At 41.8% G+C, this 26,098-nt stretch overlaps 1 protein-coding gene across 16 annotated transcripts in view; it reads left to right on the top strand.

Annotated features, from left to right (window-relative positions):
• The window catches only part of LOC144739124 (tropomyosin alpha-3 chain-like), a 58,964-nt gene extending 36,847 nt beyond the window's left edge, over window positions 1–22,117 (top strand). For 2 of the 16 annotated variants that reach the window (XM_078622108.1, XM_078622145.1), the window contains 5 exons: window positions 1,126–1,201; window positions 2,587–2,649; window positions 3,501–3,570; window positions 5,276–5,354; window positions 6,194–7,034. In XM_078622108.1, the coding sequence (XP_078478234.1) occupies window positions 1,126–1,201; window positions 2,587–2,649; window positions 3,501–3,570; window positions 5,276–5,354; window positions 6,194–6,197 (292 nt within the window). In that variant the 3' untranslated portion in view covers window positions 6,198–7,034. Of the gene's footprint in view, window positions 1–26; window positions 103–1,125; window positions 1,202–2,586; window positions 2,650–3,500; window positions 3,571–5,275; window positions 5,355–6,193; window positions 7,035–10,107; window positions 10,871–10,931; window positions 14,055–20,205 lie in introns of those variants that run through there. The other 14 variants (XM_078622117.1, XM_078622152.1, XM_078622113.1 and 11 more) reach the window with 9 other exon arrangements.
• The last annotated feature ends 3,981 nt before the right edge of the window (window positions 22,118–26,098 follow it).

The following is a 26,098-nucleotide window of genomic DNA, read 5'->3' as shown; positions in this document are numbered from 1 at the left end:
TCGGCGGCTTGTGTGCCAACTAACAGCCGGGTTCGGCAGCTGGAAGAAGAGCTGCGAGTCATGGACCAAAACATGAAATCTCTGCTGGTTGCAGAGGAGCAGGTACTCACTGGCGCATGTGCAATCTCTTTGATCGCTCGACGTGATTTAATCTCCACCTTATAAAGTGCAAATTGAGCCGGTAATATGTTTTTTTTTCTTAAGAGCCAAAGTGTCCTCCATACTCAGGGTTGGCACGCAATTAAATTTGTGGCCTTGAGCCAACATTGGAAATGTTGCATTACTGGTGAGGACCATTGCCTCCACAGATTGACAACTGACAACATGCAACAAATTAGTAACCACTTTACGTATCCTGGATGTATGATTTACTAAATATATCCCTGACTGGGTTTTGAACTAACATTCTTCTGAAGGCGGATTAAGCCCCCACCGGTAGTTCCATCCAGATGGATCACACATTAGTAGCAGTTCATGAACCGTTATCACATTTCAAGTTGGCAATTTTTGCACTTTAAGGCGGATTTTATTTCAATGCGTATCACTGTATATGCCACCACGCTTGGTCAAAGCTCCTGCGTTGCTGTCCTTCGTTGCTTGCATTTTCCTCAGGCTTTTCCTTCTTTTTTTTTTATTTATCTCTAAATTATTTATCTTGTCAGATCCAAACGCTTGCTCATCACCAGCGTCAGCACTTAGGCAAGGCATTTAGACGTACATTTTAATACACACAGGATCAGATACAGTATTTATACAGGCAGCTTTCATAAAATGTTGATACAAATTGTTGGGAATAATTACATTATAAATACTAGTTGCTTGTGTGAACATCCTATTACATATTCTAAAAGGAAATTATTGTGACCATTAAAAATGGAAAATGGTCCCGTTTTGACTTCAAATTGTGAATATTCCTCAATGTAGTTTTAGTTTTTGGAAGATCAGTTAAAAAGTAATGTCCAAAACCAGGACCATAAAATGTGCTCTTCAAAAATATAGGTTTCTTTTCTTATTCCGGGTTTTATTTTGTTGTATTTCTTTATTTCCCTTGTTTTTCCTTTCCCCTACCTTATCATTCCTTCTTCCACAATCTCTGCTGTTGCCCGGTTGTGGGTAAATACACAGTAAATGTGCCGAGCTTGAGGAAGAGCTGAAAACGGTGTCCAACAATCTGAAGTCTCTGGAGGCTCAGGCCGAGAAGGTAGGGTGGTTGTTTAGGCAATGGTTGACTTGATGCTCACTGGAACTCACGTGAAAATGGTATGTGGCAGTTATATACCTGTGTGTGTGTTTGCGCATGCCACCAATGATGGGGAGTGGTAGTGCAGTGGCTAGCATGCTGCGCTATGAACCTGGGTACTCAAGTTCGATTCCTGCCCATGGCCAACACTGGTGATGAATATCTGAACCAGTCATGGGCCTCCCCTAGGTTGACTTAGCCTCAAATGAGTACCTGGTGTGGTGTGTAAACATCTCCACTAGGGAGATGGCGGTGGCCGGGCGTGGTATTGGCCACCCACCACCTCATGTGCTGTGCTGGTCATCATCGGTGAACTCAAACAGCACTTGCTCCAAGAGTCAGATATGGATATTCGTACAACCACAGGATTATTTTGTATTGTTGTTTGTAACCCATTGTTTAAAAAATAGTTTTGTTGTAGGTGTTGTATGTGAAATTAAAACTTTGCTTTAAAATAATTATAAATATCACCTATAGTAGTTTAAAGGTACAATTGATTATCCTTAGTCATATTCAATGGTTCAACTTCAGGAGAATACTGAACAATGGTCAGATTGCAAAGTAAATCTGTGTATTCTGTCTTTTGAATGAACACTGATAATGTACTTTTTGCACAATTTCAGTTTTATAGCTCCTATTTATTTGGCCACATTATTTTGGAATATAATAAAATAGATGTGAGAATGTTGGGTTACTTTTTGAATGAAGGGACAACCCAATAAAAGCATGTGTATATTTGACGTATAGCTACCGAGAAATTTTTACTTTGAAGATCAAGATCATGACGTGTGTGGGCGTTTAGTATGACGACGCTTGAATGCAACCGATATTTGTGAACATGAAGCACACTGCAATGGAAATGTATTCGCAAAACTTGGCCTTGCTACTATTTCCTCTTATACATACGCTTTGGAGGTATATTTTTACCCTAAATAAGTATCAACACACTTGACGAAATGTCATGACATTATGTTGTTTGGGCTACATATTCAAGTAGAAAGAGAACTTGAATTGTGCCTTTGTTATGATGCACAGCGTATTACGTGATCACCCAATGTACTGTAAATGGGTTCAAATTGTGTCGGTTACACTCCCTTGCACTCATACTCTTTGGTTCTTTCGGTAAAGTCACGTGGTTGGGAGTCGAAGACGAAGTCAATTTTTATTTCAGAAACAATTACTTTTCTGTTGTGTTGGTGTGATAGATTGTTGTGATGTTTAAACAAAATAATCTGTATTTGTTATTGGGGTTCGCTGTTCAAGAGGGCATATAGTACCATTGCTTTATTTCTAAATTCTCATTTTAAAATAAATGATGTGTGAAAATATTGTTTGTACCTTCCTAGTATTCACAAAAAGAAGACAAGTATGAGGAGGAGATAAAAATTCTCACCGACAAGCTGAAGGAGGTATGTTCTGAAATAAAGTACCATTCATTCTGTGCAGAGACGATACATTTAATGTTGCAGACATTTAGACCTTCCACATTAAAGAAAAGCAAGGCTCTCTTCTATTAGCAGAGCTGGTATTTTAGATACCTCGGAGTAAATTTCAGTCTCATTTTAAAATGTATGGATTAGCCATTTGGGCAGGTAACATCACATTTATGGTTACAGTGCCTTGCTGCTGTAAAAAAAAGCACTCGTAGGGATCAATGATGCAACGTTATTAAATCATGACCAGCTAGTTGGGTGGCACTGATTAGATCCTAACAATACATCAGAAGGTGTAGTGGACAACATTACATATTGCTATACAGTACGGTGTATTGTATATCCCTAAGTGTACACTGTGGTTAGAGTTCCCGTCTCACAAACAGAAGGTTACGAGTTCAAATTCTGGTCAGGGTTCAGGTCAGCTTATCATCCTTCAGAGTAGATAAAGTGAATACCACATTGTTAGAAGTTAATATTGGTTGTGCCGTGGGAATACTGGCCTCTGCCATAGTAATGTGTTTTATCCACCAGTGTCTCATGGCCCCCAGAAGAGATACGCACCACCATTGCGTGTTTGAGAAAGCAATGGGGTGGTGCTTCGGCTAGACCAAAACATGTTGTCTGAAAGCAATAGAGAGATACAAATATTTGGTAAGATTATTGACAATAACTCTGCTTCTTTAGAGATATCATTACGATTCCATTTTTTATTGGCACTTCATGTCAACGAGTGTTCTGTGCCATGGTCAATAATCCATACTTTTACACACTTGCCATCTTGATCTTTGTACTTTAGCCAATTGTTTTTGTTTTCTGCCTAAAAGGCTGAGACACGTGCTGAGTTTGCGGAGAGATCAGTGGCCAAGCTGGAAAAGACCATCGATGATTTGGAAGGTGGGTTTATGTTAAAAACCAGTGTGGTCACTTGTAAGTGTTTTAGACAAATAAGTATATACCGCTCTGTATACTACCATTTTCAGAATTTGAATTGCTTGTTGTATTTACTGTATATGCACTTTGAATGATGATTCACTCTTGTAATATGTACATTAAATTTCTGATGGGGTAAGTCTTTAATCAACACATTATATCATGTATTTTTTATATTCAAGTAAGTATTAACATTCAACCTGCTGATGCTGCGATTAAAGTCATAAACAAATTGTCGGAAGGATCAAAAAGTTACAATGCCAGTCGCAGGTCGACTCAGCGTCTCATCCTAACAGGGTCGATAAAAAAATCACTTTATAAACGGGGGTCATGTTCGGAGAGACTGACCTCTATCTAGCATTGTAATTTCAATTTCCACCACAGCTTCAGGGCCTACAATAGAGATGAGCACCGTCCTCTTGCTTGCTTGAACAGAGAGAAACAATGTATGCTCTTTAATATAAATACTGAATAAACACGTTTGTTTAAGAATTGAGAAAATGCAGCTGCCAAAAATCAGGCAAACCTGTCTACAATCACGTAGGTGCACATCTGTGGAGCCACCCAAATGAATTGCAATACAACATATAGTTACATTTAGATTCATAAAGCATCTACATGTGACTGCATATCATGACTATTAATGGAGTGGGTGGGATTCGTGCATATTGAGGCGACTTGAGAGAAAAGAGAGCATTTTTGTTGTCAAGTACTGTATTTTTGTTTAGTATTGGGAAACGAGACAATGGTATGGTATCTGTAAATGAAGATACTTGATAGTGAAGAGAAAGTCAGCCTCTAGCCAGAGGAGAAGAGGAGGTGGGGGAGTTGTAAGCCTGGACTTGGTCAGGGCACACATCTCAGCAGTGTGAGAATGGCAAGGAGTACGCGGTGTCCACAGCTTCTGGGTTTTATTGTAATCTGTGACGTTCTGAGTTTTCATTCCACTGCATGGTCTTAGTTTGTATTGCACAGATGCATTCATTCTACATATGTAAATATAAATACATTTTTATTCATTCAACTCATACCCTTTCATTTCTATAAACTCTATATTTTCCTCTGCTTAAATATGTGCATTGCATCTGTGTTTGAAAGGATTTTATTTCGCAATTTTTTTGCAACGTATATCAGTCATTTCTGTTTATTTTATATACTTTATATTTGACTTGCATTCTGACCATACCACCTGGATGATTGCTTTCCTGCCTGGATATCTGCTTCTACTGTTCTCTCTTTGGCTACTCACACACAATTCTATGCAATGAAACCTACACACTTTCAAACCTGGAATCAAACATGCACACCTATGGCTTATACTTACACACAACACATCCCACACACACGAGTCAACGAACATCTCTATATTATAAAACCTGCAAACTCATACCGCCACTCGCACACAAATAACTACTTCACAAGTACACTTACACTCGCGAATACTCGCCAACACCCAAATGCATGTACACACAAACATTTTAACACACACTTGACTATACACACACGCACACAACAAACATACCTGATCACGTACACATCGTTTCAACAATCATATATATGCCCACTCACATACACACGCTTTCCTCTCCTCTTACATATACAATGCACCACACATTTGTACACACATCGTACACACATACTCTCGCATGCACACACATGCAACAAACAGATGAGCTGTACTCTCAGAAGCTCAAGTACAAGGCTATCAGCGAGGAGCTGGACCATGCTCTCAACGACATGACCGCCATGTAAAGGCCTCCCTCCTACTATGTGTGCCTTGCCCCCCTTTGCATTGCCGCTTGCTGGGGCTCACTGGCCTCTGACTTCCCTTAATGCTGCATAACTCAAACAGACCCCCACATTCCCCTGACTGCAGTGTTTTTTTTTACTTTCTTTGTTTTTTTTTACTGTGTTTTACTAACTAAAGTTTGCAGTTGCTTGGCTTGGATCGTTTAACGTTGATTAGGTTTTTGCTTATATTTTTTTAAGGTTACACTTTAGCCTTGTGAGCCTTTACGTAAATTTAAGAACGTTAACATTCACTCACGTTAAGCATGACAGGACGCTTAAGGTTCCCTTGTAGTTCTATGTAAATATTTTTACTCGTGTTCCCTGTAGCTGAGATGTCCACTTTGCATGGAAATTTATGGGCATTGCCACTTTTCCATTACGGTGCAATTTTTCTGTTTGGAAATGGGTCATATATTGATAATTGCACACTACATTGTAATGCAGTTTATATTTAGTAACACTACAGAGCTAATACTGGACTAACAAATCTTACAAATGTTTTATTTGTAAGGTACCGTGTCTTTGTATATACACTACCTATGTACTGTATATACAAGTATTTGCGGCTCCGGTGTGTTTTTTTGACGTAGATTTTTTTTGTATTAAATATTGAGAAAATAATTGAAAAGATTTTATACTGTTAATGAAAATAATGTATGTAGTTCAATCAAGCACTTTATCCGTTGTTATTTATTGAATGGTACATATCTTTTCTCTTCACTTTCACTTTATGTAGTGTGTGATAGATCTTCCTCTGCATCTTTTTCTTTTGTCTGTTCTTTGTCCGATCCAACAGATGAGTTGTATTCACAAAAGCTCAAGCACAAAGACATCAGCGATCAGCTGGGGAACACCCTCACTGAGTTATCATCCATGGCTGTGGCCAGCTTACATTATTAGTGGTTCATAGAGAAATCTGCGGAAGCACCATTTTATCTTTAAGAGAGACCCATGTCTTAGGAATTATTAGCACACACCTTTACCTCAATGTACGACCACGACAATGTACTTAATTGGTATAGTAACTTAGTGCTTCTCTGAATTTCTTATGACTTCTCATTATCCTTTTCTCGCTTCATCTTTACACTGTCCTCTTACTCTCAGTGCCAGTTGATTCTTTGTGTTGCCCCCTGGGTCCATCCTTGAGCATTGCCCCTTCCAACTCGAACAAAGAGTCTGGCTGCCCCAACGTTGCTCTTATACCAGGGTAATGACGAACTATGATTGGAATTCCTGGAGAGTTTACACGACTCAAGTGGGTTTTTAACAGACATGTGGCACGTGTAAATTCCTGGGTGTAATCATGAGTTGGTGCAGTGTAAATCTGGAACGTGAAAAAATATATCTTCATTACATGTGAACGATCTGAGTAAAAAAAATAGTCCACGAGAACGTGAATTTATAACTATCACCAATGCATTTCAGTCATCATGAATGTTTGAAAATGTTATATTTTCCAAGAACATACCTGTCCTACGTTCTTTTTTCGTGAAAGTAAATATATATTTTCTGCTTTTGGTGGCGTTCCCAGAGGGACATACCAAGTGTCCATTTTTAACATCAATCATTTCCATTTCCTGTTTCATCTGCACACTGGCTCATGGGTATTACAATAAAATACAATCACGTGTACGTTACAGCTCGAGCTGCCTGATTCATTTGGTTTTCTGTTTCTTGATTCCCTTGGGTTTCTGCCTACAATGCAGTGCCTTTGTGTTTTCAGATTGCATTTGTTTTTTTGCGCAATTTAATTTGAGATGACTTTTCATTACTTTTGTTTTCTTGCTTTGCCTGGAGCATTTAATTAACATTCTTAGTCATGGATTTTGTTGTTGTTTTAGAATAAATCATGCATAGTGTTAGCAAGATACAGTTGCTCTCTTTAATAATCTCTGGTATTAAACATGGACAGAGTAAATTAAGAAAATGGAATCATATAATTGAAACAATGGATATTTACTTTCGATCATTACTTGTATACAGTGATACCTCGGTTCACGAACTTAATTCGTGAACTGACTCTGGTCGTGAACCGAATTGGTCGTGAACCGAGGCACATTTTCCCATAGGGTTCAATGTAAATCCGGTTAATCCGTTCTGACCTTTTTTTTGGTTTTTGAAGCACAAAAATATGAAACAAATGACAATACACATTACTGTAGTACTGTACAGTATAGTAATGTATAAAGAGAGAACACTAACCTTGCTTGAGATGACTTCTGGCATGGAGGAAGGCAGGTGGGAGGCGGGTGGGAGACAGTAAGCACTCAAACGGGTGAACTGTACAGTACTGTATGTGCTAAAAAGCACACCAAAAATCAAAAAGTCACTGAAAGTGTCTTCACAGTACTCAGTACTTCTTTCTGTGTCTCTGCTGCTCTCCACGATCTTCCTACAGGAAGTCACGACCACGTGACAGCCTGGAATTAGCATAAAAATGGCCGCGGCTCCTGTTCGTGAGCCGAAGCGGAGTTCGTGAACCGGAGCATATTTTTATGAACTTTTCTGTTCGTGAACCGAGTTGTTCGTGAACCGAAGCGTTCGTGAACCGAGGTATCACTGTATTTAAGTTATTATGTGCAACTTAAATTATGAACAAAAGTAAAAGCATATGTAAAGTAACAATTTCTCGAATTAAGTACCTGTAGGACCTTTTGCAATATTGAATGCTTATTCATAATACTTCTGAGTTAAGTATTTTACTTAACGTGAATAATGTAATAGTGCATTTTTCGTTCTGATTTATCTGAGTTATATCGCACATGGACCCAGAATTGAAAGGATGCAGGTTTCAATCCCAATCAGGGATCACCTTAGCTCATCAATCAAACATACACCTGGGGTTGATAACATGAGTAGCTTTTTGTGATAAATAGTGGTTGTCCTGTGGAGATACTGCTTGTCATATGAATGTGGAATTTCCATCACTGGCTCAGGGTCACCAAAGAGTTGAGCACTGCTAAATGCTCATTTGAGCAGGCATAAACTTTGACTTTTACATGTTGGTTAGGCTCTACAAATACTACAATCCACTGCTGGATGAAAATCTCTCCATTGTGAATGGGATGTTTGACCATACATCACCACACTGTTCAAGGGGAGATCACAGCCGTTGCAGATCTCCCTCTCCGATGATGTTATATGTGATTTGAAACTTTCGTGACTGCAGGAATCCATACTTTTTGGTTCTTTCGGTAAAGTCACGTAGTTAGAAATAAAATAAAACAAAACAAATCGACGTTTCAATCGAAACGTCATTTCAATCGAAACGCCGTGATTTGTTCTATTTAATTTTATTTCTAACTACGTGGCAATTGAACTCAGATCGCATGGTTCATAGCGCAGTGCAGTTTAAGCACTGCACTACCAGCTTTGAATTATCCACACTTGTCTTGGCAAACTAAGCAAAGAAGTCTTGAGCATTTGAATGATTTATCAGCTTCATATTCAGATATTAGGACCATATGATAGAGCTACAATATAAAAAACAAAACATTTCCATAATGGCATAGATCAATAGCACCACTCACAGCTACAGAATGCATGGCCCACTTCGTGTGCACTTGGCCTTCAAGTGCTGTTTTAATCCGTTTACAAACATTGATTAAAGTTTCTTCGTAATCGGCTTAAAACCACTTCCGAAGCCACTTGTTGCTGGAAAGTTTTCTTAACGCGCCCCTCCAAATTAATCAGTTTACAAAGAATAGTCTTTATACACAGGTGCGTGAGCAGGAGAGCTTGAGCCACTTAGAAGTTCGGATTGGAATCTGAGAAAAGCATTGCAGATGTAATCAGCAAGAGGAGGTTGCAATGATGGGTGTTGCAAGAATGAGGGTGGAAGGTTGTTACAAAGACAGCTTTTGGAGTGGACGTGCATCAGATTATTGACCGAGGGGAAAACCTAAAGCCAGTTGGTGGGATCCTATCGGAGCACACTTTTGAGTTTGGTGCTGGCTGCCACTGTCACAGGACCTAGCAGAAAGAGGTGATGATGTTGAGGTGTTGTGACGTCGGTGATATTTTCAGTGCTGACGTTCACATAAACCTCAACTTAGGAAAACAATGTCATTGCAAAATTTTACTTGCAAATGTGATATTTTAAAACAAACATGGTATTTTGGTATGGAGATTGAGTAGAATATTAATAAAATGATTTGTTATTATAGCTAACGTTTACAGTTATTACTATGCAACAGACAAACGTAGCTGTCTTATCCACACCCGTGATTTATTTTTGCTGTATTTGAATAGCTTGAACAATTCCAAGGAAACACTTTGCAAATACCACACTGCTTCAAAATGAGTGTGGCTGGTTGTGTGTTAATTCTTCATTGACTGCGACTTCTCTGTATGTTGCCATGTCGTCGTATTCCAAGGTAATATGGGAACACGAGATTTCCAGAATGCAAGTTGTATCTGCTCTCATTCCTCCGTGTATCTTATCTGCCCCCACATAACCCTTGTGCCCTGTTATTGCATCTCTAATTTCACTAGCTACTTGTTGTCCATTGTGTCTGGTATGTCATATTCACCAACCGTGCTCTGTGTGTTCTCTCCCACCTATGCTTTTTTGTCCACTTATTTTCCTTATCGTATGTCCTCCATACATCTTGTTCTTCACAACGTACGTTCACATATTTGGCATCCCTCGTTGTTGTGTTCGTCCCCTGTGCCGTGCATCCTTTGCGTTCACGTGTGAGCGACACACAGATCGGCACCAGCGGGAAGTGGACAGGACGGTTCTCCTGACTAACCAGCTCAAGCTTGCCCTCTCAGAACTCAATAACTGACTGTTCTCTGCCTGCTGCCACTGGTGCACACATCTCCTCCCTTAACACTCGGCTCAAAATGCTGCACTGCATGTTTGTACCTAACCTTATTGTCTGAAATAATAATAACAACAATCTTTTTTATGGACATCCTCCGGCCAGATGGTTCTCTGGTTAGAATGCTCATCTCACAATTCAGAGGTTACGAGTTAAAATCCTGGTTTGGGGTGCAGACTAATTCAACTGTCCCTACAGTAATAATGAGTACCACTTTGTGGGAGTCAGCAGTGGCTGTATTGAAAGACTGCTCCGCCATGGCAATACGGAATTTCCACCGCTGCCCCCTATACTCATTTGAGCTGGGAGACAATTTGACTTGTAATGGACAATGGCACGGGGAATAGCGAAATAGGTACTCAGATGAGTCAGAGAGTACACAAAATACGTATGCGTTAAAGTGTGCTGCACCAGAAGCGGGTATTAATCGATACTTTAATACCTTTTGCTGCAAAATACTATGTTAATGTAGTTGCATGTCTCTGTTGTTCAGCAGCTGCTTTAGATAAGTCGACTTTCCAAAGGGTAGAAGTGCACGTTTTCTGCTGACGGAATAAGGCACGCCGGAGATAATGCATGTTTTTTTGTTTAACATCGCGCACATTTTCTGAATTCTAACCTGCTTGTGTAATGTTGTCTTGTTCCCATTAATTCTGCCCCCTCCCCCGCACCCCGCCCTCCCCCAACCCCACCCCCTTCCACACACAGACAAACTTGGCCAGGTTAAAGAAGATAACGTGGGTCTGCACCGGGTGCTCGATCAAACCTTGCAGGAGCTACACAGCTTGTAGAGCAGCCTCGCGACTCGCGCGTGTAGGGGCCGTGCGTCGTGCGTCTCGGGAGTTTAGCCCGAGACAACTCGCACGCAGTTTGTGGGATAATCATATATATATACAGTCTTGTGTTCTCGTGTAAATGCAACACATGTTACTCGTCCGTAAAACAGAAGGTCACGTGAAAATGGTAAATAGAGAATTTTGAACACATACTGGATTCATGAACTAATGACCGTAACTAATTGTGAAATTACACAAATTGTCGTGCAAATGTGAAATGGTGCATGCTGCCTGAGAAAACCTAGACAATGACTTGGGAGTCTTGTGAAATGGATATTTCGGTTATTGGGGTGGGGGGGTAAATGTTACTGATCTGGAACTTGTGTATTTTTCTCAAAGCTGAGTAATCAGCACTGGTGAGCAATGTCAGAAACCTGTGCATATTGTACGCCTTGGCTCTCGCCCAACTGTTGGCTGGCTTCGTCCAAGTATTTTCTTTCCCTCTCGTTTATTGCATGTGCACCTGGAGTGTAAATCGACACAGGCACTATGCAATATTCATCAGTTGTCACAAGCGCTGGCAAGCACTGACAAGCTCTATATTGGGATTATAGATTGGTCGCACGAGTGTCTGCGAACACTAAATTAGCCTGTGCATTACTTGAATACGCATGAGTGATATACAGAATACGTTCATCGATTGAAAGTATGATTTGGAAGTTCTCTAAGACTTGATTTGGCATGATCGAATAACAATAATGGACCTTCTAGATTTGAAATTTTAATATCCCTGACAAAGTACTGAGCCAGAGCCACAATGCCTGGTTTTGGCCTTGCTCAAGCAACTGACGAAATAGCCCTAATCAAATGCTAATTAATGTACAAGTCACTTCGTCCTTGCTTGACACAGCATCGGGATAAAGCACATTTGCATTGGCAGGCTTGATCCAGATGTGAAATGCGACATTGCCATGACGGGTCAGCCTCTGTAGGATAACCACATTGTACCAAACCCTGCCGGAAAAATAGTATGCACTTAATTCAGTTAAATGCCTGCCCTTGAGAGCATCGTCTAAGTAAATGTGCTGAGCGTAACACTCATCTGCACAGGTACAGAGATGTAGTTCTTGGGTGAGGTAGATCATTTAATGATTTCAATATCACTTTTCTTTTTCACCGTAATGCCATTTATTTACACACACAGATCAATCAAGAGTGTAATGTGATTTACTTGTGAAATAGACACAAACAGCACAAATGGAATATGATTGATATAACAATGGTATCTCCTGCTGCTTACAGCACCCTTAATCCTTGTGACCGCGTATTGTGGTTGCACAGGCGTTTTGCATATGTGGACACTCATTATAGCTTCAAGCGTCTCGTGCATTGCAGATGGTTCGAATCTGCTCACTGGTGCACACATTGTGTGACATCTGTAGAGTAACCAATGTGTGTTCTCAGATGTGTACAACATACATTGTATGGCAGTAAGAGCTACCATGTTATAATTATTATAACTGCTTGCAGCATTCTTCATGATGTGTCCATGGTGATTGACGAAATGTGCACCGGTAAGGTAGAATAATGGATTGTTCGTGCTGTGAATGGAGTTTACAGTTCAATACGTAAAAAATTATAACTCAGCTTGGTGGGCTCTGACACTTTATAGTGATTGGTAATGTTATCTGCGAGGTGCTTTGTCCATTTCTTCTGTAAGGTTTCCTTTGGCGAGATGTTAACAACCGTGGGGCACCACGGTGGCGTGACGTTAACAGCCTCGCTTGGTAGAGGAGGTGGTGGGTTCGAACCCGACCTTGACGCCTGTACATTTGGAGTTTGCATGTTCTCCCCGTGGTTGCATGGATTTTTCTCTCCGGGTCCTCCGATTTTTCCTCCGCATTTAGAAACATGCGTTTAGAGTATTTGGCTGCTATAAATTTCCACTTGATCAGCAACTTCGTTGAGCTATCATTTGTGGCCAGGTCGCTTGTGAAAAAGAGCTACACAGCTCAGTGGGCTTAAATAAAAAAGTTACTTTGCTAAAGTTATTTCACATTTCTCTTACCTATCAAACTATATCTCGCTTAATCGAATTTGTGGTATGATGCTAGATTTAAATATTCTCTCGTGTCCAGGCAGGCAGCCCATCATACTTTTTTTTTCTCGTAGTTTCCTGCACAATAACCGCATCACTCTCACACTGTGACAAACACTGTGGCACGTGATCGATTGTCAGATGTGCACTGTGAGCCTAAGATAGGCTCAATTGGATAAGGCATACTCTTATACTGGGCTCAAAAGTGGTTTAATTGTAAACCAAAAAGCTTGTTTAACCTGATATTCCAATTGTAATATATCGCTGCATATGAGCTGTTTGTCCATTTGTTATATTACTTAGAGATCTACCGAGTGCAGAAATTACGTATTTGACAAAAGCACGTGGATAGTTCTACGCGTATTTGTACAGTTCTTACTCTTGATAAATCGGCAGTACCATTGGATATTCACATCAGTTGCTCATGGGTCAGTTGAGTGTATTCAATTTTCAAGAGTTGGCTTAGCCGCTAATGAGCTTGTACCTTTAAGCCTGGCTCACACTGGAGAACACAACCTTTGTAATCCAACGCCTCTGTAATGAAAACTACACAAAGGAGTTGATTTGAGCTCAATGTTAGGTCAAAATTGAGTAGCTCACAACATGCAAGCCAATTGCACAAATCATTCTATAAAGCTAAGAATAATGAAGACATTTCTATGGAAAATTTACAGGTTAAAATTACTCTGTCTCATTATATCATTACTAGCAGGTGTACCCGTTCTTCGCACGAAAATGAATAGTTTAGTCCTAGTATATATAGTACAGTATATAGATCCCCCCCCCCTCCAGACGCGCATTTGTGCGGGATACACGGCCTACGTGGAGAGTTGGGGAGGGGGATGTGTGACGTCGGCAGGTACACTGCGTGACGCTGCCGCATGCGGGTGACATCACAGATGTGACGTCACCACTCGCCGTGCAATACATTATATCGATTATTGCGCCCCCCCCCCCCCCAAATACAATTGTGTAGAATCTGGAAGCTCAGTTTAACACGTAGGCTTTCGCGACCAATATTGTTCATAATCAACGATTTTTGGGTTTAGATCGCGTTATTTATAAATGTGTCGTAACCCTCCACCACCCGACACGGCCAATCAGTAAAAAAAGTGTCACGTTGACAAAAGACAAATAGTTCACTGCTTTAGCCCACCGGTGTGTTGTGGTTTCACGCTTCAACACACCGGTGGGCTAAAGCAGTGAACTATTTGTCTTTTGTCAACGTGACACTTTTTTTACTGATTGGCCGTGTCGGGTGGTGGAGGGTTACGACACATTTATAAATAACGCGATCTAAACCCAAAAATCGTTGATTATGAATCTGGAAGCTACCCACATGCCAAATTTCAAATTTGTTGCATGTTGGGAAATATGCTAAACATTTCGATCAGACGCAAATATTCACTAATTTCCCTTTTATATATATAGATGGGGTAAATGTCGATTTAAAGCTTTCGTGACTGCAGGGATTCATCGTCTTGGTTCTTTTGGTAAAGTCACGTAGAAGGAAAATAATAAAAATAAACAATTCTCACGACGTTTCGGCCACAACGCAAGCAGCCGTCTTCAGGTGGAGAACAGGTCTGTCAAGTAGACAGAGTCTGAATGGCACGCCCCAGGCTTGGAGCGACTATTTATGCTGGGGTGTTTGCCAGTTTTCCTCAATGTGTTTCACCAATACTACATTACATCCATGACTTTCTTGAGCAGAATCGTTTAATATGAAGATGGAGACAAATACCACCATATATTTCGGGCCCTGTCTCCCATCTTCAAGAGATCGCTCTGGAGAACAGTTGGAGAGAACGACTGGACATCTGTGACTCCTCCTTAGATGTTTGGAGTCAAGTTGGAAGCCAAGTTCAATGTAGAATCCGGTCAGGTGGCACTGTGGGTAGGGCGATAACTCATTGGAAAGGACACGAGTTCACATCCTGATCCGGGCTTTGCTCAGTCAATCAAGTATGCTTTTATTGGAAGACATCATTAGATGTCCTATGGATAGACTAGCTAATGTTATAGGAATGGTGAATTTTCACGACTGACTTTAGGCTGCCTTTGTAAATGTATTGACGCAAGCTTTATTGAGTGGGGAAATGTTTCGTGCTTGGCTCATAAAGCATTGCACCATGCAGTTTGTGCTAAATGTACATCATGTAGCCCTCAATTGTACAGCATCATGAGTATGACTACACGTTTAATAATGGTGTATGCCATCTCTATGCAGGTATTCGCATCGTGTTGGCAGTGGGAAGATGTATAAAAATCACGGAATTATCCTTCAAACCCTGTCACTCAGCATTCGGTAATTTAAAAAAATTGCTGTGGTATATGAGCCGACACACCTGTGAATGCACACCTGCAGCTTCTGTGACGACTATGTACAGTTAACTCGTGTTGAAAGTTCCTGTGAATGCCATTGTAGTGAGCTGATCAGGCTGTAGACATGATACGCGGAACATTTTCACTTACGGAATTAAAGCCAAGTCGGCACAAAATATGCGATGTCACAATTTAGTCTTTTTTCTGACTTTAATCTGCCGCCACTTGTAGTTTTAAAATAGTTGTGTGAAAGCATGCACATCGCAGGAAACATAGAGGGGAATAACGATCCTAAAATTACAGTAATACGTGAATCTTATAAATAATTCCCTCTACCTACTAAAGCGGATGTTATAGTAATTGTTAGCACCCTGAAATTGCAATTCAGATGCCACCGGTTTACTGTCCTGGCACAGCAGATGAAAGTCCAAGTTTCTTAAATTCCATTACCTCTGTCCACCCAGCCGTATAAATGGCGACACTAGAGTCAACTGGCAGGTCACGTGTGACAGAGCAAAGTGAGTAAACCACCTCTTCAATGACGTCTGGATAGTGTGGAAGAGTAAGGTCAAATACCCTCTAGATGGGCCCTCTAGAGCCAGCTATGGCATGAGCAAAACATTGCAGAGCTTGACCATTAACCTCGATTACTTTACCTGTAAAGTCCTTGCGGTGTCCCAAAACCTCTTGGGGAAGATCCCGTATTAGGGCAATTTCATTCGTGGGTGTTTTGTATGAGAGAGTAAACTCATGCGTACTCATGAAGCCACATAGATTATATAATCCATTGTATGGCCACCGGTCTATTTTGCCACGAAAGACCACACCACCTGGTTATTCCCGTGACAGTCTCCCGTCCGAGTACTGATTTAACTTTAACTACTATTTACTGCCTAATTGTGACCTCCGCATCAGCCTCTTGACCAACATAGCATATTTCATCTGAGTCTCATGTACATTCAGTGATCATCCGCATACACTTCCCACTCGTAACGATTGCATTTGCATCCTTGTTTCTCTGTATGCTGCCGCCTCAACGCAGATTTCAAAAGCTGCCAACTTTTGCCTGAAGGAATCTTGCGTAATAGCATGTTTAGCATGTGCTTGTATCCATATTGAAGTCTGCAAATACATGCAAATCAACCGCTAATAAATGTGTTGATGTTACACTCGGTATTACGATTTTTTTTCTACGTACAGCCGAAGGTCTGGCTTCAGCAAAAAAAAACCCCATTGATTTCTTGCAGCTGACAGATGGAAAATGCATTTGAGCAGAAGAATGTTACTGTACATTAGCGTACACCTCCATTAGCGTGCCACTTATGTGGATTAGTAACCGCCCAGGGAATCGTTTAGGAAGTCGCTGGCTGTAGAAACCCTAGGAAGGCGTGTGCAGATTTTCCATTCGCACGGCATTGCGATCTTTATTTCATCCACATTTTCCATGTGCTCACAACTTTCATTTTGAATGTATGCTGGATGTTACCAGTGAAATGTATCATCTGTCACTCACATATATGTTCATTTCCTTTAAAGGAAATATCAGGCATCTAGTAAACCAGAACCAGGACTTGTCCTGGCTGAGCGACATTTCTCCATGGGCGCACCATCCGTCTGGAACTCCCTTCCACGGAAAATTCGCAGCTTGTAAGCTCCATTTTCAATGCTCAACTGTTCAGGTTGTATTATGATGAACTTTGAGCTTTGACTCCCAAGTTCTCAATCGAGCAATGCGTCCGATTCGCGATATATCTCCACGCTATGAATATTGTTTATTTTATCACACCAGTAATGCTACGTAAATAAATATGGGACGCTACGATCACCAGCTCTGCTGTGTTTAAGACCGCCGTGGGATATTGCAATACCTACTGTGGAAGCAAGGTCCAGTTTAATGAAGTTTTCAATTAAATTTGGATGTTGTATAGCATCTGTGTGCAACCTCATCTCAAGGTGCTGTACATAAAATAATGGGACTCATGCATCTCTCGTTTTATAAGCGCTGCACCTTGAGGATGCCATCTGCTAACACTCACTGCCAGCACATCTGCTTATGACTAGTTCAGATACTCCTATGTGAAGTGATGCCAATCACCCTAGGAGACATAAAATATCTGTTGCGTTCTCCCATCAGTGGTTACAATGGCCAAAACGAATGTGGTGTGGTGTTCATGTCCATTGGTGGCTCTGAACCAATGGTGTAAATTCCACATTCCTATGAGGGGGCAACTACGTCTTGCATTGGACAACCACGAGAGTATGGATATATGCACGTTGAACTTATTTTGCACCACAACTAAGATGATACAGAGTATACATTATGATACGATTAATGGGGTTGTCAAGTAATACTTTTCGAGTCTCATGCATGTTTAAAGTATTACGTGGATACTGACAATAGCGTAACCCATTTGAGTTTCACTCGACCTCCATGGATCTGCCTTATTTTCATTTAGACCACCGGATGTTTGTACTCATGACAACCGTAAAAACAAACACAAAGATCAAATAACTTTGGCCATTAAACTCAGCCTTTTGTATTGTTGGGGAAACCTGGCAGGTGTTTCACCTTCATGTTCAACTCGAGCTTGGTATGGTTTCAGAAACTGTACTTTGCTAAAGCAAGGTTAAAGGCACAGCCCTGCGATCGCTTGCTCTCACCACTGCTGGCAGAATTTACTTCTTCATCCAGCAGAGCCACACTGAGTCATATCACTCTTTTTTCAGGAGGATCCTGCATTGGATTGTTTTAAAGATGTTTGAATCCCATTAATGACGAGTGTTTATACAAATGGGAGGAAACCGGGGCACCCGGAGAAAATCACGTGCACACGGGGGGGGGGGGACACCCCATCCCCGTACAGATGGGAACAGATGGCGATTAGTCAAGTTCTGGCGAGCCAGGGTATGGCACCTCAACTCCCACGGGAAGAGGGTTTCACTAAATGTGTGTGTGCTCCACCAACCCTCGCCTCCACAGTGCTGGATTACAGGTATGCGCCACCACTGTCGAGGGAGCTCCAGAGAAGCCCTCTACAGGGTATTTGACCTCCCCTTTCACGCTGCGAAGAGGTGGAAGCGCCCACACTTTACCCCATCACAAGTGCAACCTGTCCATTACTACTGCTGGGTGGACAGAGGCGGCGAGATTTCAGAAACTTGCACCATTATTTCAAGTGCCACGCCGCGAAATTGAATCGGTGGGCCTCTGGATTGCAAATGCGGTGTGCTAAACTTTACCGTGCGGCAGCATCCACGTGCTTACAGTATCGATAATTATGAAGACCAGGCTTTAAAGGCAGTGAGTAGAGATTGCCTATTTAAAATGTTTATTTGGACAAGAGGCCAAGTGGCTTGAGGGGGCTGATCCTCTGTTTGAACAATGAGCCGGGAAATGCTTAAGGATCCTGGGTTTGACCCCGACAACCAGCAGTTGTTAAGTCGAGCTCTCAAGTTTAGCCAGTCGGTTGCAGCCCAGCCCAGTCACCAATGGCTGCACAAAAACCACTCATCACGTTGAACGTGGCCTCTCGCTTAATTGAGGATATTCCAGCGCTGAGAACTAACAAGTGTTAACTCTGTCATGTGATGAGCACTTCTACAGCAGGACGTGTGAGATAGTGCATCACATAATGTGGATTAATGGTAATTTGAGGGACTTAAGATTTAATACTATGAAGTCATATTTCAGAAGCTGTTCTCTGGTATGCACTATTTTGTGTGACAGTTTTGAATGGCAATTTAATCTCACGATTCGACTACAAAGCAAGTGGCTGAAATAGTTTTAAAGATGTTGCTTTTTACAAAGAAAGTAACTGAATCACATACGTTCCTGTACATGCTGAAGTGTTGGCAGTGTAGGCATCAACCGTTTTTTTTTATATGGATGAACTTGACTCTGCCGCAGTAATGTGGACTTTCCATTAGGCCACCAGAGGAATTTAACATTGGCTCGTTACTCATTTGAGCAGGGAGATACTTAGAATTGTAACTTCTAATATCTCAAGCAATAAATTAGAAAACTCATCACATTCCAAAAGTACCCCCACCACCACCAACGCCGCTTTTCCCTCTGGGTCTCCTCTGCTACCCCGTGGTCTGGAATTCCCTTCCCCCATCCCTCGGCGCTGTACATGCCTCGCGCCTGTTCAAGTGGAAGCTCAAGCCCTTCCTCTTCCCCTCTCCCCGTGACTTCATTCTCTGTCAATGCAGCACACGCCCGCGTTGTCTGCGCAGCATCGCGAGACGCGACTTACACGTGGACGCGCCATTCATTCAAATTGTAACTTACGGTGCAAGTACAACAGGGGAGCCGCGGTGTGCGAGATATTAACTCCTCCGCCTGGTATGCAGGAGATCGTAGATTCGATCCCGACACTGACGCCTGTAACGTTTGGAGTTGGCATGTTCTCCCTGCTGTCGCATGGATTTTTCTCCAGGTCCTCCGGTGTTTCCCTCCACATTGAGGAACGTGTGTGTCGAGCGTCGATCTGCTATGAACGTGCACACGACAAGCCAAGTCGTTCTCATAGCCAGGTCGCTTCTGAAAAAAAGAGCTATATAGTTCAATGGGCTTTACCTGGCAAACATCAATAAATATCGTGCATCCGACTCACTTGAGGCTGAGGTATTCGTTGTGCATCAATACTGCAATGGATGTGTGTGCGCGGTTAACTGGTCAGGGCGAATACGCGACTGTTGGATGTGCGTCGTTGTGCTGTATCGTGCTGGTTCGCTCGTTCCTGACGGCTGAGCGTACGTGCTTCTGACACGCGTGTTGCAGACGGGCTCTCCAAGGCCAAGGAGGAGAACGTGGGCATTCACCAAGTGCTGGACCAAACCCTGCTGGAGCTCAACAACATGTGAAGAGCCCCCCACGTAACGTGACCCAAGCGACGTCTCCTCGACCTCCCCCCCCACCCCCACCAGCCTGCGCAGCCGTGGCCACGACGTCGCAAACGCAAAAACAAAAACCGCAACAAAGAACACGCAGCCAGTTTGTTGGTTATGGACCAATCCGAATACGAGCTCCACATAGGCCAACAATTGAGACATTCCACACACGCACACGTCAAACGAGTCCCGCGTCTTAAAGATGGGACTTTTCCCACTTTGCACAGGGAGTGCCGCGTCTTTGCTGTCTCCTCACTACTGGCGATTGTTGGTCGAAGCGATTACAACAACAACAAAAAACATTTTTTTTCTGGCCTGGACTTTAGCAGCTGTTTTAGACTAATTTCAGGGTGCTGATTCCAAATCTGATTTCAGATTTGCTCTATCACATCTCATTTATATGCTATCGGCATACCCCATTTTCATTGACTTTACCCGAAATTAACTCTGTCACTTACGATTGCAAGTTGTTGCGAGTCAGTGACTGCTTTAGTGTTAAAATATGGTGCTGTAATTTTAGGATAGTGTGTTTATAATATCATGTTATGTAGATATCCACATTTATTTCATCTTTTTCTTCTGCAGTTTTTATTGAAAATGCAATATTTGATATCTCAAAAATCTGATGTGATAGACAACAACTGATGCCAGATTTGGAATCAGCACCCCAAAATTACCTTAAAACCGTTGGAATACCTTATGCCAGAAAAAGTGTGTTGACCAGTGTAATTTGTCTTTCTCTCTCTTTGATGTGTGTGTCGGCTTGTACCGCGTGAATTCAGTTCTTGTAGAAGCTCCCAGAACGTGGGGTGTGAAATGTTAGACACCGTTCCCAACACCACGAGGTACAATCTGAAAAAAAATCACACATCGGGGAGCTATAACAGCGCAGACTTACTCAGTGAAAAAAAACGATTATGTTATACAAAACGTCAAAGTGTATTTGTGCTCAAACGAGAATTGGGGTGGCAACTCGTTTTGTTGATGGCCCAGAGGCAGCAGTTGAAATTCTGCATTTCCATGATGGAGAAAATTTCTCCATAAAATTACCACTGTTGACTGCCTACAAAATAATCATGATTTTGTCAACCTTTAGGAGGTGATGATCTGATCTATCTCAAAAATGGGATATGAACTTCCAATCGAGTTATCTAACTACAGCACTGCCTAGCTGGTCGTTTATGCCATGCATGGTTAATGTTGCCCGATATGCTTTTGTCTTTAGACTCCAAAATTAAATCACCACTATCACCACTTAGAGATAATGTAACTTGTGGGCCTCAAGTAATCATTTACAAAGCATTGTGCCAGGGCTGTGAAACGTGATTTTGTGCACACATATGCGTCTTTCGAAGTGTAAACGTGTTCGCAGAGATTGCGTCATTTGTTGAATAGATATAATCGAAAGAACCGATCGATTTTATTAGAACTCCTTGTGCACACTGACCAAGTTGGCCTTAATTTTGACCAAAAATGTACGTGCCTTGGTAGACGGTATTCCTAATCAAATGTGGCACCCATTCGTCCATCGTTTAAGTCTGCCTCTTATCATCTTAGCTCGTCCCCGCCGCCGTAGAAGGATAATGTTTTTCATTGGCTTGCAAGTGCCAGTCCTTGAGCCTCCTCGCAACGACTTACCGTGACTGTTATTGTGGTGTGGGCAGGAGGTGAGGTTGATATTGTCTTACTGGTTAAATGAAGCTACCTTAACACATTTGGCATTTATACGTTATGCAAAACAAGGCTGTATAATCGATTTGAAAGCTGTGCAATTTTAAATAAAGTTCTTAAATAAGTGAAAATGTGACCATTTATATGTTTTTTACATGTTTTTGTTATATGTAATATTTTGTTTTGTTACGTATGTGATGAAACAATATATACCATGAAGATAACCTATGTAATGTTTACATGTAGTTAAATCTTTGGCATATAAGTATAGCCCATATTACAAAGGCATGGACTACAATAATTGTTAACTTCAAGCACATTCTATAATTCAGCTTCATGCTAAATATACTGACAAGGTAACATTTACAAGTGACAACTTTCTGTCAAATCAGATCTGCACCGAATGCATCTGTAGTGTTGCATGTCTTTCCACACGGCAAAAGCTGTTCGGTTGTTTAGCTTGCGGGCAAATTATTTGTCAATTTTTCTGCCAAATGTTGGCAGAATCGTCTTATGTCAGGAAATGAACCTGGCTCCTGATTTAGGGCATACATATGGAGCAGATGGCAGGGAAGCAAAAATTCAGAATAGGAATATTTATCTTGGATAAATCCGATGAGCTATGAAGCTCTTTTTCACAGATGTCCAGTAGGGGCAGGTCAAAAAGCTACAACAACAAAATATACAAAAACAATGGGAGTGGAAAGTATAGGAAAGGTATGCAAATCACTACAAATAAATACGTAACATATATAAAGTATATAAGTTAAATTCATATTATCCCTGAAATATACTCTCTGCATTGGCTTCCAGTAAAATCTCGGGTATAATTTAAAGTACTGCTGAAATCGGAGAATCAAGAGAAGGGTATGCGCATGAGCCCTGGAGAAATGAACAACTTTTGGTGCGCCCAATGCCGATTTCACATTAACATAACCATCTCCGCTTGAAGTTGTTAATTTCCTAGATGAATATAACCATCTCCGCTTGTGCTGACCCCAGGGTCATTGTGCCCCGCCCACTTCGTTGGGCGCACTGCAAGATGACACTTGGACCACGCCCATCTTAAACCTTTAAAAACAGCTTGCCTTTTGGAGCTTTCCCCCCTTTTGTCCACCTGAAGACAGTCACTTGTATTGCGATCGACACATCGTGGTTTTTTGTTTATTTTTAATAATTAGAACCTATGTCACTTTACCGAAAGACCTAAAGAATATGAATTCCTGCAGTCACGAAAGCTTTAAGTCAAGCCATAAACTAGTTGTTGAAATTCCATCTTACCGTTCCTGGACCAAGACAACAACTTATCATGCAAATTGGTACCTATTGTATCTACCTTGGAGAGATGATAGGCTGAGTCAATGGCAATGGCTTTATAAAAAAAAAAGTGCATTTATTTAGTCCTGGAAATTCTAAAGCAAATGTCACTTCTCCATGAATGCACGGCAAAGTCAAAGTAGGCTATAAGTTACAGTTGGTTTCTATTGCTCAACACAAGAGTATTTTTCATTATGTAAAACTTTTTTCACATTTACCGACTTGCAATGTATTTACCCATAATCTCGAGGAATGTCATGTTTTAACAGGAACAATAACTCAAGCTGTTTCAATCTTACCTCCACTGTTTAACCGGCAAGTTGACGAGCACACCAGTTCATGGGAATATTTCAGAGCCACGGTCCGCATTTTGCATCCTGTGCGAGAGCTGAACTGGCACCGTTACAGGGAATCTAAATGCCAAACACGCCGGCAATGCTCGGGATGGATTGGTGGAAAGTTTGGCCGATTGAGAAAATTCATCACTCCTTCTGTTACATTAAATCCTTCACGAAGGGGCTAAAAATTGGCAGAGATTGATTTTTGCGAAGCAGAAAATTGTCTTACAACAGTACAATTTAAATTGCGTCTAAATGCAAATGGCATTTCAGGATGCTTTATGAGAGGGACATCAGGGAAGAAGGTGACATGGGCACAGAGGCAAGGAAGGGAGAGGGGAAAGAAATATCGATGCAGGGCACACAAAGACAAATGCCTCCTGTATAGCCTGAACAGATTGTTGGAGCCAGTGCTGTCAGTGAGCACCTACGAAGGCCCGCACTGTGGCACACGAGGGGGTGGGTAGCCAACACCATGCTCGGCCGCCTTTGTTTGCCTAATGGTGATGTTTACGCACTGCACCAGGTACTCATATGAGGCTGAGTCAACCTAGGGGAGGCCCAGGGCCGGTTCAACAGCAGTGAACCCGGGACCGGTTCACTGCTGTTGGCCAGCAGCGGGCCCGTAGCGCAGTGCGCGCTCGCCATTGCATCACCGCACACAGTGCACAAGATCCCTATTTAAGCAGGGGCGGTTTCTTCATTAGGGCGATTGGGCGACGCACCACCAATGTCATTCAACCACAGAGTCACGCTAGCCGTCACTGTGCCTCTGGATATAGTCCAATCAGCGTCATGCTACGTTCTGTGGAGTACCGCCTCTTTTTGGGCGATTTCCCTCCAGCTGAGAATCGCCCCGAGTGGTCCCATAGACTTACATTCAAAGATGTTTTTTTTCGAACGGGGGCGCTGCAATGCATTCTCTATGGCTTCCGGGAGGGCTCGCCCTAACGTGCTTACGTCATCATACGTGCTTACGTCATCATACGTAAGCACGTTTCATCCAACAATATAATTTGTCGCCACCTAGTGGAATCTTTAAAAAAATAAACTTGAGTGGTTTGTTTTAATAGTGAGTATAGAAACAAACAAGATGTATTGTAAGAGTCACTTTATTTTTCATTAATATTAAAGAAGTGAAGTTGCCTTTACATGCTTAAGCTGTTAATTTATCCATTGCATGGGTGGACCTTATCCTTATCAATCATCCTGACATTTGCCCCTCCTGAGAGATTTTGCAGGAGCCGCCACTGTATTTAAGGCTTATTCAACTCATGTGAAACCCAGAACCTGTTAATATTATCACTCGCCACTGAATTAGCCGTGGGTAAAAATTTAATTCACTCCACCACGGAGTGAATTCAATCACAGATGCACACATACACACTCTCCATCCTCCATGCATACGCACGCGCGATTCCACAGCGTTTCGTGTTTTTCAATCCAATTACCTTGTGACGCCACGCCTGTCTTTGGGAGAGGATTATCCCAGATTCGAGTGCGAGAGCGACCCGGAATCCAGACAGCCAGATGCTGCTTCTTTCTGTCGGTAATTCTGCTAGTGTCGTGTGAGCCCTCGTGATGCAGCATACGAAGCATGGCTGCTCCCGAGGCAGGCGACCTGGGTTCAAATCCCTGACAAAACTTTTGTGACGGTGACACGGCCTAACGGTAGCGCGTTTGCCGCTTGTCGCAGAGATTCGTCGTTCGAATCTGGCCGGCCACCCTGGTTACTACTGCAGGCGTGTTAACCGTAAACATGTGCACCGTTTGCATGGCAGAGTAAGCCATAGTGTGCCGGTGTCATGGCCCAAATTTGCTAAATCAGAAAAATTACCTGCAAATTACTCAATTGGCATTACACATAGCAACATCGCCCACGACTATGAAACTCATGCAGACTGTGTCTGTGAGGATCCCGCAAATACATGGTGCTTCAAAAAATGTTAACACTTAAATGGGACTAACGTTTTTAATGGAAAAAAAAATGGATAATACACTTTGACATGATAACAAATGTCATGTTAATAGCTTCAAAAAGTCTTCACTTGTTCGCCATCATTGTCAACGCGTGCCTGGAATCTTCTCCAGGTGGTCTCCAGAGCCCGGAGGCACATTTCTCGTGGTGTTGTTGCTAATTATCGGAAGTTTTAAAACTTTTTTTGAAGCACCCTGCACAAAATGTACTCAATACCTTAGTAATAAGTTTTTACCCTTTCAACTGGTACAAAAACTGACACCTTAATACAAGGCATCATGTTTGCAATAACCACAACACAAGCAGTCAAAATGCAAACAAAAATAAACAACTCTAATGATGATAATGATATGCACTGTCCTTGAAGTTCATTGGTCCATACCCAAGACAGCTTTTCTTAGAGCCTAGTCTCCATTGGTGTTGGACCAGATGACGCCAAAATGCGTACAACTCAAAGACAGCGCACTGTCAGAGTATTG

The sequence above is a fragment of the Lampetra planeri genome, chromosome 3 (genome assembly GCF_965212315.1).
Source record: "Lampetra planeri chromosome 3, kcLamPlan1.2.h2, whole genome shotgun sequence".
NCBI classification, from domain to species: domain Eukaryota; kingdom Metazoa; phylum Chordata; class Hyperoartia; order Petromyzontiformes; family Petromyzontidae; genus Lampetra; species Lampetra planeri.
This window is presented reverse-complemented; position numbering and strand designations above follow the sequence as displayed.